The 17138-nt window shown below is 41.1% G+C and overlaps 1 protein-coding gene across 4 annotated transcripts in view; it reads right to left on the bottom strand.

Annotated features, from left to right (window-relative positions):
• MAP3K1 (mitogen-activated protein kinase kinase kinase 1) overlaps nt 1–15736 on the bottom strand; it is an 86690-nt gene extending 70954 nt beyond the window's left edge. For 2 of the 4 annotated variants that reach the window (XR_009353963.1, XM_059175021.1), the window contains exon 1: nt 15228–15736. Coding sequence is in view for 1 of the 4 variants with exons in the window: in XM_059175021.1 (XP_059031004.1) it covers nt 15228–15712 (485 nt within the window). In the remaining 3 variants the exon portion in view is untranslated. The other 2 variants (XM_059175026.1, XM_059175025.1) reach the window with 2 other exon arrangements.
• Between the last annotated feature and the right edge of the window lie 1402 nt (nt 15737–17138).

The following is a 17138-nucleotide window of genomic DNA, read 5'->3' as shown; positions in this document are numbered from 1 at the left end:
AACCAATTAATAACAAAATCAAAGAAACACATCAACAATAATACAATAATAGTAGGGGACTTTAACACTCCCCTCACTGAAATGGACAGGTCATCCAAGCAAAAGATCAGCAAGGAAATAAAGGCCTTAAACGACACACTGGACCAGATGGACATCACAGATATATTCAGAATATTTCATCCCAAAGCAACAGAATACACATTCTTCTCTAGTGCACATGGAACATTCTCCAGAATAGATCACATCCTCGGTCCTAAATCAGGACTCAACCGGTATCAAAAGATTGGGATCATTCCCTGCATATTTTCAGACCACAATGCTCTAAAGCTAGAACTCAACCACAAAAGGAAGTTTGGAAAGAACCCAAATACATGGAGACTAAACAGTATCCTTCTAAAGAATGAATGGGTCAACCGGGAAATTAAAGAAGAATTGAAAAAAATCATGGAAACAAATGATAATGAAAATACAACGGTTCAAAATCTGTGGGACACAACAAAGGCAGTCCTGAGAGGAAAATATATAGCGGTACAAGCCTTTCTCAAGAAACAAGAAAGGTCTCAGGTACACAACCTAACCCTACACCTAAAGGAGCTGGAGAAAGAACAAGAAAGAAACCCTAAGCCCAGCAGGAGAAGAGAAATCATAAAGATCAGAGCAGAAATCAATGAAATAGAAACCAAAAAAACAATAGAACAAATCAACGAAACTAGGAGCTGGTTCTTTGAAAGAATTAATAAAATTGATAAACCCCTGGCCCGACTTATCAAAAAGAAAAGAGAAAGGACCCAAATAAATAAAATCATGAATGAAAGAGGAGAGATCACAACTAACACCAAAGAAATACAAACTATTATAAGAACATACTATGAGCAACTCTACGGCAATAAATTTGACAATCTGGAAGAAATGGATGCATTCCTAGAAACATATAAACTACCACAACTGAGCCAGGAAGAAATAGAAAGCCTGAACAGACCCATAACCAGTAAGGAGATTGAAACAGTCATTAAAAATCTCCAAACAAACAAAAGCCCAGGGCCAGACGGCTTCCCGGGGGAATTCTACCAAACATTTAAAGAAGAACTAATTCCTATTCTCCTGAAACTGTTCCAAAAAATAGAAATGGAAGGAAAACTTCCAAACTCATTTTATGAGGCCAGCATCACCTTGATCCCAAAACCAGACAAGGATCCCACCAAAAAAGAGAGCTATAGACCGATATCCTTGATGAACACAGATGCGAAAATACTCAACAAAATACTAGCCAATAGGATTCAACAGTACATTAAAAAGATTATTCACCACGAAGAAGTGGGATTTATTCCAGGGCTGCAAGGTTGGTTCAATATCCGCAAATCAGTCAATGTGATACAACACATCAATAAAAGAAAGAACAAGAACCATATGATACTCTCAATAGATGCTGAAAAAGCATTTGACAAAGTACAACATCCCTTCCTGATCAAAACTCTTCAAAGTGTAGGGATAGAGGGCACATACCTCAATATCATCAAAGCCATCTATGAAAAACCCACCGCAAATATCATTCTCAATGGAGAAAAACTGAAAGCTTTTCCGCTAAGGTCAGGAACACGGCAGGGATGTCCATTATCACCACTGCTATTCAACATCGTACTAGAGGTCCTAGCCTCAGCAATCAGACAACAAAAGGAAATTAAAGGCATCCAAATCGGCAAAGAAGAAGTCAAATTATCACTCTTCGCAGATGATATGATACTATATGTGGAAAACCCAAAAGACTCCACTCCAAAACTGCTAGAACTTATACAGGAATTCAGTAAAGTGTCAGGATATAAAATCAATGCACAGAAATCAGTTGCATTTCTCTACACCAACAGCAAGACAGAAGAAAGAGATATTAAGGAGTCAATCCCATTTACAATTGCATCCAAAACCATAAGATACCTAGGAATAAACCTAACCAAAGAGACACAGAATCTATACTCAGAAAACTATAAAGTACTCATGAAAGAAATTGAGGAAGACACAAAGAAATGGAAAAATGTTCCATGCTCCTGGATTGGAAGAATAAATATTGTGAAAATGTCTATGCTACCTAAAGCAATCTACACATTTAATGCAATTCCTATCAAAGTACCATCCATCTTTTTCAAAGAAATGGAACAAATAATGCTAAAATTTATATGGAACCAGAAAAGACCTCGAATAGCCAAAGGGATATTGAAAAAGAAAGCCAACGTTGGTGGCATCACAATTCCGGACTTCAAGCTCTATTACAAAGCTGTCATCATCAAGACAGCATGGTACTGGCACAAAAACAGACACATAGATCAATGGAACAGAATAGAGAGCCCAGAAATAGACCCTCAACTCTATGGTCAACTAATCTTCGACAAAGCAGGAAAGAATGTCCAATGGAAAAAAGACAGCCTTTTCAATAAATGGTGCTGGGAAAATTGGACAGCCACATGCAGAAAAATGAAATTGGACCATTTCCTTACACCACACACAAAAATAGACTCAAAATGGATGAAGGACCTCAATGTACGAAAGGAATCCATCAAAATCCTTGAGGAGAACACGGGCAGCAACCTCTTCGACCTCTGCCGCAGCAACATCTTCCTAGGAACAACGCAAAAGGCAAGGGAAGCAAGGGAAAAAATGAACTACTGGGATTTCATCAAGATCAAAAGCTTTTGCACAGCAAAGGAAACAGTTAACAAAATCAAAAGACAACTGACAGAATGGGAGAAGATATTTGCAAACGACATATCAGATAAAGGACTAGTGTCCAGAATCTATAAAGAACTTAGCAAACTCAACACCCAAAGAACAAATAATCCAATCAAGAAATGGGCAGAAGACATGAACAGACATTTCTGCAAAGAAGACATCCAGATGGCGAACAGACACATGAAAAAGTGCTCCATATCACTCGGCATCAGGGAAATACAAATCAAAACCACAATGAGATATCACCTCACACCAGTCAGAATGGCTAAAATCAACAAGTCAGGAAATGACAGATGCTGGCGAGGATGCGGAGAAAGGGGAACCCTCCTACACTGTTGGTGGGAATGCAAGCTGGTGCAGCCACTCTGGAAAACAGCATGGAGGTTCCTCAAAATGTTGAAAATAGAACTGACCTATGACCCAGCAATTGCACTATTGGGTATTTACCCTAAAGATACAAATGTAGTGATCCAAAGGGACACATGCACCCGAATGTTTATAGCAGCAATGTCCACAATAGCCAAACTATGGAAAGAACCTAGATGTCCATCAACAGATGAATGGATCAAGAAGATGTGGTATATATACACAATGGAATACTATGCAGCCATCAAAAGAAATGAAATCTTGCCATTTGCAACAACGTGGATGGAACTAGAGCGTATCATGCTTAGCGAAATAAGTCAAGCAGAGAAAGACAACTATCATATGATCTCCCTGATATGAGGAAGTGGTGATGCAATATGGAGGCTTAAATGGGTAGAAGAATAAATGAAACAAGATGGGATTGGGAGGGAGACAAACCATAAGTGACTCTTAATCTCACAAAACAAACTGAGGGTTGCCGGGGGGAGGGGGTTGGGGAGAAGGGGGTGGGATTATGGACATTGGGGAGGGTATGTGATTTGGTGAGTGCTGTGAAGTGTGTAAACCTGGTGATTCACAGACCTGGGGATAAAAATATATGTTTATAAAAAATATATGTTTATAAAAAATAAAAAATTAAAAAAAAAAATATTAGAAAACATTGGCGAATTGTGATACTTCTGCAATGAAGAATAATCATAGCTATTACTTACACAGGGTTTCCCATTCACCAAGCACTGTTTGAAGAACTATACAAAGATGATGTCTATGCAACAACTATGAAGCAGTATCTTCATATCACAGTTAAGAAAACTGAAGTGAACTGCCTGATTACCCTACCTGATAGTGGGGAAACTCTGATTAGAATTCACGTGTCTGTACTCTTAGATACTATCCAGCACTGCATCTCTAGGCCATTATATAAGACCTAAACAGAAATAATGAAAAGAAAGAACTGAAATTTGAAAAAATAATTAAAGTTTCTCTATGGAAAAATACTGTAACTGAAATTCATAACTCACAACAGAAGTGGAGGAAAACAAATGCAATATATCTCAGAGCTAAAATTATAATATACCAAGGATGATTACAAACCAGTAAGAAAAAAACCAAACAATTCTTACCCATGTGTGAAAGGAAATACACCAAAAAATATGAAGCTGATGATAAACAGGACAAGTTGTACAATGATGCTAAAAAGCTAACAAACAAATTAGAATAAGAAACCATCTTTCATCCACCAAACTGGCAAAAAATTAAAGACTAATGATATGCAATGTTGGCCAAAATGTGGGGCCATGGGCACTCTTACATACTATGAGGTAAATATAAACTGGTAGAGTGTTTGACAGGGCGCTTCAGCTACACAATCAAATTTTAAATAAGCATGTCCTCTGACTCAGCAATTCCACTTCTGAATATTTGTTTTACAGAACTATAAGCACAAATTTATGAAAATGTATACACAATGGTTGTCACTGAAACTTAATTTACAAATTCAAAAACAAACTATATAAATGTCTAAAAATAGGAAACTGGCTAACATGACATACATAAGATGGAGTATTATTCAGTCATTAAAAGACTCTGTGTTTATCATGATAACAAAATATTGTCAAGAAAAAAGCAAAGGATAGTCTACAATGTACAGTCCTTTTTGTTAAATGATAAAGATACAATTTTTTAAAAAATAAATTATTCTGTTACTTTCAAAAGGACTGTATAAGAATTTTATTAATGAAGTTTAATACTATAAATTCTGAATCCCAGAAACATTAGGACCTCATATAACAGCCTGGAGATGTCAGCGTACCAGAGTAATTGAAACATATTTTCAAAATTCAAACACTAAAACTTTTTCAGGAATCTTAATATCTACATTAATCGGCCACACTTTTTATGAAATCGAAGTTTCAATAAATACACAAGAAGAATTTAAGAATACTAACAGAAATCCAAAAAATAAGAGATGTAGCCAATTTATTATCTTAAAGGAGAAAAAAGAAATGTGAAATGTCTGTTCCAAAACACTTATCATCTTAGCACATACAGACATGACGAATGTTTTTGCAAGTAATTAAACCAAAAACCTTGCAGTCATCAAGTAAATTGATCAATGTTACAGAGTTGGAGCTTACTGCCTGACTCTTCACAGCCTCACTAAGAAAAAGGTCAGTGTATACCAGGGGTGGTGATTAATAAGTATCCTAAGGAAACTACAGGGTATAAAATGGCTCAGGCCAAGAAATAAAGCAAAATAGATTTTCCCATATAGACAATCCACATGGCATTTCTAATGAGTACCCTCCAATTTTACGCAATTCTAAAGAACACTTCATTTATTCAGTATCATCAAGGCCATAAGACTATCTCTTCTAGGTAACTTAGAAGGTTACCACTTTAAGGATCAAAATACATTCTACAACTATCTTGAATGGATATCTTGCTTAAAATATAATAAGCCTTCTAGCTCAGTTCAGTGAGTAGACAGAAACAAAGCCTTGTAATAGTAAGCCACACTCACCATTATAAAAACAATCCTGATCACACTCATTCTATCTACATAAGGAAATTGGTACTCAAAAAGTAATGTGGGAAGTCCTGCTATTTAATAAATTTATAATCTGAGAAGCCATCCAGATATGTGGAAATGAATGTTCTCACATCAGGTGTCCTCTGACACCAAGGCTATGATGTCCTCTTCTCCCTCCCTCTCTCCTCTTACGGTCAAGTTTCTCTCTACGCTGCGGCCATCAGGGAACCTGTCTCTTCCTCATACTGCTAGTCTAATTGGCTGCTTTTGATTGCAGTGTGTTGGGGATACCAAATGGATAAGACTACAAGAATAATATCTTAAATAAGTGTCAGTGAATTCTGAGCCAATGCCCTTGAACTTTTGTTAAGCATAAAATCAAAGAACTTCAAAGGACAGATTTTGTTACAGGCCCTCTGGCAGCTGAGAGCCTTTTTTCCTTAGTTCTTAGTGCTAAACCATGTTCTAGATAAGGCAGGCTGTAAGATTTAGTTACCACCAGTAAACTTTAAAGTGTTTTCTGTTACGTGGGCTCTTGGCTCCTAAGATTTCATACGGTATTTGCTTAGCAAATCTTTTCTTAAAAGCAAGCGTGAACTTCTATTTACTCTAAGATGAATTAATAACAAATTAATAAATTTCGCATGACAGTAGGGTTATTGGGACAAGAACTCCATAAGTAGTATTTTAAGTTTACATTATAAGTACTTGAAAGAGGAACAATTACATTAATGCATAACACCTTTTTGAGTATATTTATACTTAAGATGTAAATACACTCAAAAAATAAATACTTAAGAGACAAGAACTCTAAAATGGAATCTTAAGTTTACATAACATTCTGAGAATTTGAAAAAATGAGTCATTACATTAATGCATAACACCTTTATGTGTATATTTATGTATCTATGAATATGAACATGATTACAAATACCATATATACATAAATATACATACCCATTTTCATCTCCCTAGTAAGTGCAAAAGAATTACATACAGATAGTAAACTCCTCCAACCTATAGCAGATTATCACACAGTATAGCAGTCTCCCCTTATCCACTAGGGACACACTGCAAGACCCCAGGTGATGCCTGAAACCACAGACAGTTCTGAATCCTATATATACAATGTTTTTTCCTATACATACATACCTATGATAAAGTTTAATTAATTAAATTTAATTAATAAATTAGGCACAGTAAATGAGTAACAATAACTGATAAAATAGAACAATTATTGCAATATATTTTTAAGAAGTTATATGAACATGGTCTCTCTCAAAAGCTTGCTGTACTGGTCTCTCAAAATCTTACTGTACTATACTCACCCTTATGATGATGTAACATGATAAAATGGCTACACAATGACATGAAGTGAATGGTGTAGGCATTGTGATGAAGCATTAAGCTACCAGTGAGTTTCTGATGACAGTGTCAATAGGAGGATCATCTGCTTTCAGACCGTGACTGACTGCAGGTAGCCAAAACCTCAGAAAGTGAAACCATGGAAAGGGGAGGCAGGGACTACTATATAGCTATTTCCTTCATGCCACATTAAGCTGTCCTACCTCACTCACAGCACCTGGCATGTCTTATAGTCCAGATACCTCCCAAAGAATCTATCACAAACTGAGACTTAGGGCATATCAATCATCTAGGCTTTTGCTGTTTAATCCTGTCTCAGTTAGGTCCTAGACAAGTCTAACCAAAGGTGAAGAACAAACGATCTATGAGGTTGAGCTTGTCATGGCATTATTATCCTTACACATTTATTCCACAAATATTTACCAACAGGCTACTCTGGGCCAGGCATTTTGCTAGGTGCTGGGTTGCTATCCAGCCACACAGGCACCGCCCACTCAGGTCTTAAAGTCTTCTGGAGAAGATAGTAATTTATCAGATGAGATAACAAATGTAAAATCACAACACTGAGAGTAAGGACACTGTGCTATGAAGCCAGTCTGGGAGATGAGGGAAGAAAAGCTTCCCTGAGGAACTAACAGTGAGCTAAGATTTGAACAATGAAGTGCTGACTTGGGACTGGGGAAAAGTGTTCCCGGCAGAGGGAGCATGCAGTGCATGCCAAGGCCCGATGGCAGGAGGTAGTGTGCTGACTTTGAGGAAATGAAAGAAGGCAGTCTTGCAGAGAACAAGGGCAAGTGTGATCTGAGATGGGCCTAGAGAGGCACGCAGGGGCCAGACAGGGCAGGGACTGGGTAGGGCATGTTAAGGATTCTCTAGTCTTTAACCAAAGGGCAAGCTTTGGAACGTTTTTAGACTTAATCTTATTTGCATTTCTAGAGGAACATTGTTATAATCAGATTAACACTTTAAAATGATCACTCTGGTCATATAATATGGAGGACAGACTGGAAGGGAGAAAGCAGGATACAGGAAACAAGTCAGGAGGCTTGCAAGAAAGAGATCTTGCAAGCCTGGAAAGTGAAAGAGTCCAAGAAAGAGATCATACAAGCCTGGCCTAGGAATGTGGCAAGAGGCCAAATCCCTAGCCTCTGATGGTGGACTAAATACAAGGAGTGCTCAAGGATAACTCCTTGGTTCTGGTTTTGCTGTCTCACGAGCAAAGAATACAATAGTAGGACAAAGTACAGGGAAAACCCTGAATTTGATTTTAGATACCTGAGTATGGCTATGTCACACAGATAGATGTAGGTCTGGAGTTTAGGAGAGGTCATGGCTAGGAAAACAAATTCTGCAATCACTTGTGAATGGTCAATAACTATCTAAAGGCATTAATGGTGGGAATGGAGAAGACAGAATGACAAAAGCCCTGGGATCACCCTAAGGATCTCTTAATATTTACATTCAAGTGGGTGATGATGGGCCACTAAAGAAAAACTGCTAAGGTCAAAAAGAAAATCAGGAGTGCCTAGGTCGCTCAGTCAGTTAAGCGTCTGCCTTCAGCTCAGGTCATGATCCCAGAGTACTGAGATCAAATCCTGCATTGGGCTCCCGGCTCAGCAGGAAGCCTGCTTCTCCCTCTCCTCCCTGCTTCTGCTCTATCTCACTATCTCTCTCTTTCAAATAAAAAAAAATAAATAAAATCTTAAAAAAAAAAAAAAAAGGAAAGAAAATCAGAAGGGTTACCCATTAGCCCAAATAATGAGTCATTTCAAATATTAGAAACTCAGTTTAAGCATGGCTCTAATTACTATGAAACTATACTTAGCTATTAAACTAAGTATGTTAAGTTTTATGTTATATAAAAGCAGTCTATATTATCAACCACTGATTGCTAAATACCACCTACTGCAACTATGTATCAACATAAGAAACAGATCTTGCCTTCAAAACTTGCCTTAAACTAGACCATGGTTAAAATCACATCAAAGTAAATTATTGTGATCTTCAGATATGGTAATATAAAAATTACCTCTTCAGGAAAATTAATTCATCCTAACATTTATGGGCACCTAATATCCATGGGTGTCAGACACTAGTCTAGGTACTAGGCAGTAGTATAAATAGTAAAACAGAGTTTCTCATTTGCTAACAACTGATATTTAGTATTAGAATGCTGTAGAACAGTTGAAGATTTGATAATTTGTCAGTTAAGTGACTATTTAGGCAATAACAAAAGGTAATGATCATGTCTATTTGTTAAGAGTAAAGTCTCCACCCAGTATCTACTATCTCCTTACTCCATATCCACTCACCATCATTATACTTTCATGTGATAAACTTAGTTAATGCACGAACTACAGCACTGTGTAAGCTTCCTCCAGTCTTCAAGAGGTCTGATGCCTCAATAATTCCTGGGTGTCAGGCTATACTCAGAAATATATACTTGGTGGGTATTAATAACATAACAGTTTTTGGCACTCTATGACAACTCAATCTATTAAACCAAACTAACCAGACTGGTATTCCAAAGGACTCAATCATTAACAATACAGAACTCCCTTGCATACCTAAACATACCTAAACCAATTGTGACATGCCAGAGAGTAAATGAAGATAAGTATTATTTTTATTATCTTACATTCAAGAGCTATGTGACATTTCCTAACTTTTCTTTTTTTTTTTAAGATTTTATTTATTTATTTGTCAGAGAGGGAGAGCCAAGCAGAGGGAGCAGCAGGCAGAGAAACAGCCACCTAGGCATCCCCTAACATTGTTTTCTTAACTAGCAGAGTTGCTGTTACTAATAATAAAGACTAAGTTTTAAAACCACCATTGGTCTATGTTGAGTTTCTTGCTCTCCATACCCCCTTTTAATGTTCTCTTTCAAGAAAGGAAAAAAAAAAAATCACATTTGAACTTGCAGTTCTGTACATATTCCTCTTAAGAGTATAGACAGAAATTGTTTGAAACTAATCTATATCTAGATTGCTTTTTCCATTACTCTGGAAATGGAAAAACTACAGCCCATACCTGTCCTAAGAAAGGCAAAAGAGACCAAAGGAAAGGAGCCAAAACTATGAGAACAAATATACAAGCACAAAGAACAAAGTCACCACCCTTGACTACTAACCTGGAAGGCCAGTTAATTCCTCAATAAGTTAGGGAGATACCACTGTATTCACTACACAACTATAGTGTGAAAGGCTGTGCATGAGACTCAAAGCACTAGTTTTTAAACTGGGAATATCTCTGTATTTCCATCTCTCTTAAAGCACTTAATATAGTACTGTTAAACATGTTCATACTAGACCCCTACCAAAAGAAACAGCAGCCATGCATCAATAATCTTTTTCTCTACCACTCAGACCATCATCATATAGAGATTTGTAAACCTTGGATGAATGAAATAAAAAACAAAGGAGCAAGATACCACTATACTGAAACAGCTTCTTTCCATGTGTGATGATTAAGATTCATGAGTAACATTAACTTTACCTTATTTCCCTCCATTTATAATAAAGCACAAAATAAAAAAAAAATCTAACACTCAGCCTAAATCAATTTTTCTCCTTGCCTAACACAGTAAGGTGATTTAAGTACAGTCTACTTGTATTACACATACAAGGCCAGGTTATAGAAAGCTATGCAATATATACATATAAAGGAACAAATATATTGGCAATGGCACTGGGTAGAGGCCTATCCATTGTTTATTATGAGTCCTGCAGAGCAAATTCTTCCTAAAAAATTATCAATTAATTTAATTATTAATTTGGAAAAATAAAACCAGCACAGATGGTAGAAAGAAATGAACTATGGAGTCAGAAAGACATAGTTCTATCTTCTAGTTATGTGATCACAGGGCTTCAGCATCACAAATGAGTTTCCCTCTCTTGAAAACAGAAATTATAATATTGGCCTTAGAGGGCTGTAGTGATAATGAAATGAGATACTACATATAATTGGCCTAACCTGCAGAAGGCAAGAAAGGTGACTACATAAACGGAATCCAAACATATCTGTAAACTCAATGAACATATTTTAGCCAGGGCTAAAATCCACTTACAATCTTGCTATAAGAAGAGCACCTGACTAATCTCATTGTTTTGCAACATTTACTTTAATTCTGTTCCTGATTACTTCTTTCGTGCTTAAAAATGTTCTTAAAATGGGGCGCCTGGGCGGCTCAGTGGGTTAAGCCTCTGCCTTCAGCTCAGGTCATGATCTCTGGGTCCTAGGATCAAGCCCTGCATCAGGCTCTCTGCTCAGCGGGGAGCCTGCTCCACCCCCCTTTCTTTCTGCCTGCCTCTCTGCCTGCTTGTGATCTCTCTCTCTCCGTCAAATAAATAAATATAATCTTTTAAAAAAGTTCTTAAATTCTTTGTTAATGACAACTTGGCTCTGTTCCTAAAACTGCACATTTCTTCATGTTAATCTTCTATCCATTTACATTTTTAAGTAGCTCTAACTTTTGATTGGAATATAAAAAGAGGCAAGGACTAAGGAAAACCAACAAGTCTAAGGAATATACTTGGTATATCTGATATAAGCAGTATTCTCCAGGTCAGAGGTGCAATATATGCAATATAGTGTAGTTCTTCAGCAGCCTCTGGAGACCATTACTTTTCCATGCCATCTTTTCTACTGCCTCCTTTACAGAGAGTTAACTCTCAACCCAAGAAAATGGGTTACAAATGCAAAAACTGTGCTTTCTCAGAGTACTTCTGAATGCTCCATATTTTCCCTCAGGGGAATCCATTCACCATTAACTGCTTTGCCACCCCATTATTTCTTCTTCTGGAATGCTTACAGCCACTGTCAAAGACTGATGAGCAGACAGCCTAGGCAAGCTGTAGCTGGTTATTTTGCTCTCTTGAAAACAAAGAACACTCCTTTCTTTACATGTTTTGAAATCTTCAAGTCAGTAAGTCAATGACCATTTTTAAGACATGCAACATATGTTCGAGGTGCTACAGAAGACGGGAAAGAGTATCAATGAACAGGGCTACTTCCTGGTTTTTGTATCTAACAAAATGGAGTTATTATAGTGTATTGGAAATCATACATTAAGGAATGTTGGTTAACCAGTCACCCTTGCCAAAATCAGATATGAAAAGAAAACAAAAGTTGGCAACAACGATAGCTCTGATATTTTTCTTTCAGAATTACATTTAATAAGGTTAAATATAATAAAGAGTGCATTAATGTTCCTACCTGATTTAAAATAGAATCTGTAGAAAATTCATAACTATAAAACTTACAAATTCATGTAAGTTATGTAACTTACGTAACTACTTCTATTATTTCATAAAATCACCAACTTAATATTTTACAACTTATTTTTAGGTAATAATGTTCCTATATCTCCTCTAGTAAAAAGGTCACTAAACTGTATTTTTAACTTAGCAGCTTCTAAAAGGAAGTGAAAGCTGAAGGCTATATGAGGATATAAAAGCAGCCTATGAAATGGTTTTAGTTTTAAACAAAAACTAGCATTAACAAGTACAGCATATCTTGTTCTTTCATGGGGCCAGCAAATTGATAGTTAGGGATTTTTTAAGTTACAAAAATAGGATAGAGTAATTATATCTACCAAACACAACAGCCTTTTCAATGGAAAGCAACACTGTAATTTTTCTTAAAAAATAATAGGTAGGAAAAAAAGCTCCTAATTCTATAAGTTAAAATTCCAAACCCTTGGGCGCCACTTACAGGCACAAAACTTTCATTGATTTCTATTATTACACTAAAGGAGAAGGACAGACAGAAAATCTTTTATTTTTAATGAGTATGACTTACACAATTTATATTTCACAAATATGTTTCCCACATTTTCAGTTTCTACATCCAAAGAGCAAAAAAACTGAAGGAAATTCTGAAATTAAAAATCATAGAATTCTCTTTTAAAAATCCAAAAGGTCTTTAGACAGAAGGGAACTCCAGACCCATACTACTGGAACACAAAAATACTTAAAAATCTCGATGCCCCATTTTCCTCAAAAAAGTACAAATAAAACTACTGTCAAAAAAGTAAAATATAAAGTTCACTGAACTCTTCTTAATCGGTGTTTATACCAATAGATGCAAATGAATTTCAACTCCACAGACAAGGAAGTGGAAGGAAAATCACTGTATTTTCAAATTGAGGAAATCAACATTTTACTATAAATGAAGTCTGTAGGTATTACATTTGGGGTGAACAAACAGCATTCTGGCTAGTGAAATTCATTTTTTAAAAATGATTATGCTGATTAGCTCATTATTTCATACACTGCAATACAATCCACTCCTTCAACAAAGAAGGCAAAAACACCTACCTTATAACATGCAAAAATTAAACACGAATTATTCAGTTCCTGAATTCTGCCTCCATCTTAGTCCTCTTATTTTGTGTGGAGGCAACTCTAAACAACTTCTAGAATTATTTTTACAGTGGTCGCTCCTCTACTATATTCAAAGCTCATTAAAAGGACTAGAATGCTGACACTAAGTTATTTAGTGTATTCAAAAAGCTGTTCTCATAAGAACAGACAAAATTAACTTTTAAAATTAAAGTTTAATATTTTTATATGGAGCTCATTTGTAGTGCCAACTGTCTTCAAAGAATTAATCTAGTGAGGTTTTAAATCCAATCTTCACAGAAGCAGGAAGGTGTACAGAAACGTAGCTCTTGTTACACAAGAGTTATATTTTCAAGTGCACACAGAAAACTATCACAGCCACAAATCTCCTTTCCTCTCAAACTACCATGGCAGTGTTGACCAAAATTTTTAGGGTTTTTTTTTGGGGGGGGTGCAACTTCCTGGTAATAAATGAACAATGATTTTAAATAAATATTTAAGCTAAAAAAAGTGCCAAAGCACTTTAGATAATTAACCCAAACCAAGGATTCCTACTGCCAAAGTCGTCTCACAAGGGGAACAAATATAAGACACAGTCTTTAAAATACCCAGAATAAAGGTCAGGAAACTCTACAGGGCAACGGTTAACTATCAGAAAAACATTTCCAGCAACTCAAAATACTCATCAAGACTATGCTGTGCAAACACTAGTCAGATTTCCTAAAAAGAAGGATTACGACTGTCACACTTAAAAGAATTTCCTTTAACATAAATATTTCCAGTTGCCAAAAAAGGATCAGGCCGAGAACGGCTCGTCTGTTACCTTACACGTACCGTAATGCATAGGCACGTAGGACTCTCGGAGCCGAAGCCCACTGCACTGTGGTCCCTGGAATCCCGCAGCCGGCGGGTAGCCCGCGCAGCTAGCTGCACGGAGCAGGAAGCACCGCACCCCAGCCACAGTCCTCAGCCACGCCGGAGAGGCTGCGGGGAGCAGTCACCACTGCTTTGAAACTGAATGGCTGACACATCCGGTCCTGGCTCTTACACCACTCCGCCGAATGCAAACTTCAAAGGCCAAATTCAAACTCCAAACAGAAGTCACTCAAGTCTTAGTGGCGCTGTGCGCATTCCCAAGAACATGTGGAGCCCCTTGAGGGACGCAGTGAGAGACCCAAGTCCTAAAATATTCCAAATCCCCGAGTTTGCAGCCTGCCCGCCTACACCGCTTTGACAGGCGTTACGGAGCCTTGCACCCCGAGAGCCTCGCGGTCGTGCTGCCTTCTGCCGATTCCCGGCCCGAGTACCTGACAAGGGGCTCTGTCTGTCAACGTCCGGTATACCTCGCGGCGTTCTCCGCGCCCCAGCACCCCCACCCGGCCTGGGGCTGGGCTCCGCACCCACTCCGCCCCCTTTATGACCACCGCCTGCCTGCAGGCTCGGGCCTCACCCCCAGCAATCCCGGGACTCTCTTCTGGGGGCGCCGCCGCTGGGCTCTTGCCCGGCCCCCAGCCCAGTCCCAAGGGCAGCGCCAGGGTCCCGAGCCGGGTCACTTCGGAGAGTCCCGATTCCGGGAGCCCCACAAAGCCAGCCCGGGGCCCCACACCTTATCTCCACGGGTCCCTGCAGCGCGGCTCGCACGCCTGTCACATGTCTGCAAACAATAACAAACTCTCCTGCACGTCCCCGCCCCGGGTCTCCGTACCGTCCCCCAAGCCAGGTCCGGGCCGCCGCCCGACGCCGGAGGGGTCAAAGGGGGTGCCCGAGGGCTCGAATCCCGGCGAGCGGCGCGCAGCGTCGCTGCGCAGAGCCCCGAGACGCAGTGCGCGGTGCCCGGGATTCATTCATTGCCCTCGCCTGCCCGCCCCCCAAGTCCTCGCCGCGTTCCCGGCCGCGCTACTCACCCGGCGGGGGCCGCTGCAGGAGGCGGCTCGGCGGCGGGCGTCCGCTTCTCCCCGGGCTCGGCCCCCGCGGGGCTACGGGCGCCGCTGTCCTGGGCGGCCGCGGGCTCCAGAGGGTGGGCGCCGCCACGGTTCGCGACTCCGTGAGGCTGCGGCACCGCCACAGCCTGGAAACCGCTCCCGCCCGCCGCCGGGTCCGAGGGCTCCGGCGACGGGGAAGTGGAAGAGGACGACGGCGAAGAGGAGGCGAGGAAGAGCGGCGGCTCCGGTAGCTGGTCCAGCTCCACACTCCGCACTTTACGCAGCTGCCGCCGCCGCCAGTCAGCCCGCTCGCGGCCCCCGCTGCCCGCCTCCCGCAGCAGTCCCGCGGCTGCTGCGGGCGCGCTGCTCGCCTTGAGAGCCCCTCCGCCGCCGCCCGCCTCGGGGCTCGCCGCCCCGGCGCCCGGGAATCCCGACGACGAGGCGCGATTCCCCGCCGCCGCCGCCATTTTCTCTCGCGGGCTACATTCGCTCGGCCCATGCGAGGGAGGGAAGGGGCGGGGAGAGTGCAGGGGGAGGGCGGACCGGCGGGCGCTGCGCCGCTAGCGTAGGGCCGCCTGCGCCAACTGCGTGGGCAGGGCCCGCGGGAGGCTTGGCCTGGACGGTGGGGCAGGCGCACGGGATTCCGCTGGGCCGGGTTGGTGGGGAGATGGTAGGGCAGGGTGGGGAGCAGGTGGAAGGAGTAGGCTGTGCGCTCCGCGTCGCGCACGGGCCGTCGAAATGGGCTGGGACGTGACGCCGCAAGGCGCCCGGGGCTTTGCGTGTTGCACTTGCCGTGCGCCAGGTAGTCCCGGGTTGCACCGGCGAGAGGAGGAGTCTCGGCGACAACAGCTTGCGGCTTCCTCTTCGCCGCAATCTCGGCCCGGCTCGTCGGGAGGTCGCCTAACGAGAGTTGCAGTTTGAATTTAGGTGTGTAGTGCGTTGAAGGGGATGCTAGCGAGAGGGTTTGCGGTCTGTCATTCTCACTGCCCTTTGCAGTGGGCGTCGGGGAACCCGGGCAAGGGCTAACCCTCCTCCCCCACTCCGCGCGGGAGGCGCAGGTGGCGCCCTCCTTCTCCGCCCCCGCTAGATAGAGACTTGGAGGGGCGGAAGTCCTTGTACATCTTTATTTTTGACTCCGCTGTTTTTGGGAAAGGCAGCAGTATAACAGGACCACAGAGAGCTTGTTAGGGGAAGGAACCTAGGCTCTGCCGGAAGGTACTCGCTAATGTCATTCTCGGCCAGGTTTTGGCCCTCCCCGAATCCGGTGCCTCTGGCGGCACGTCCCTCTTCCTGGCAGGGTCGGGCCACGGTCTGGGTTCCCTCCGCCCCCACCCCCACCCCGCCCTCCTCCGCAGTCCCGGAGTTGCCTAACCTGAAGTTCGGAACCGTTCTAGTCTTTGGGGAGGTCTCGGCGTTAAGGAGCCTTGGAAGTGAAAGAGCACCATTTACATGTTAATGATTTTCGACCTTTCTTCTGACACGTAGAGCTTCTGCGTGGCGTTTATTTCTCCCCTCCCTTCTTTTCCTCGAGCTGATTTGTCCGTGAGGGGAAACCTCCCACAACCGGGGACCTGTATCCCTAGATTTATTTTGTGAAAACGTTAAGTAAGACAAGGGGGTGGGTGGGAGGGGGAGGGTTCTTCGGGAACAGAAAGAGCGCGATCTTGTCAGTGTTCCTAGAATTATACATTAAGTCAGTACTGTCTACAAAATAATTCATTTGACTTCTTAGAACTAGAAAATCTTCCCGACTTTAAGTGTTAACCGCAAAAGGTGCTGATATTCGAGGGATTTTTAAAATGTTACTGATTTTATATTAGCTTAATGTTTTGAATACTGCTGCTTCTGCCATAAGATATTACATTCAACGACACAAATTTTGAAGTTTAGATA

This window comes from Mustela lutreola, chromosome 5 (assembly GCF_030435805.1).
Source record: "Mustela lutreola isolate mMusLut2 chromosome 5, mMusLut2.pri, whole genome shotgun sequence".
Classification (NCBI taxonomy): Eukaryota; Metazoa; Chordata; class Mammalia; order Carnivora; family Mustelidae; genus Mustela; species Mustela lutreola.
This window is presented reverse-complemented; position numbering and strand designations above follow the sequence as displayed.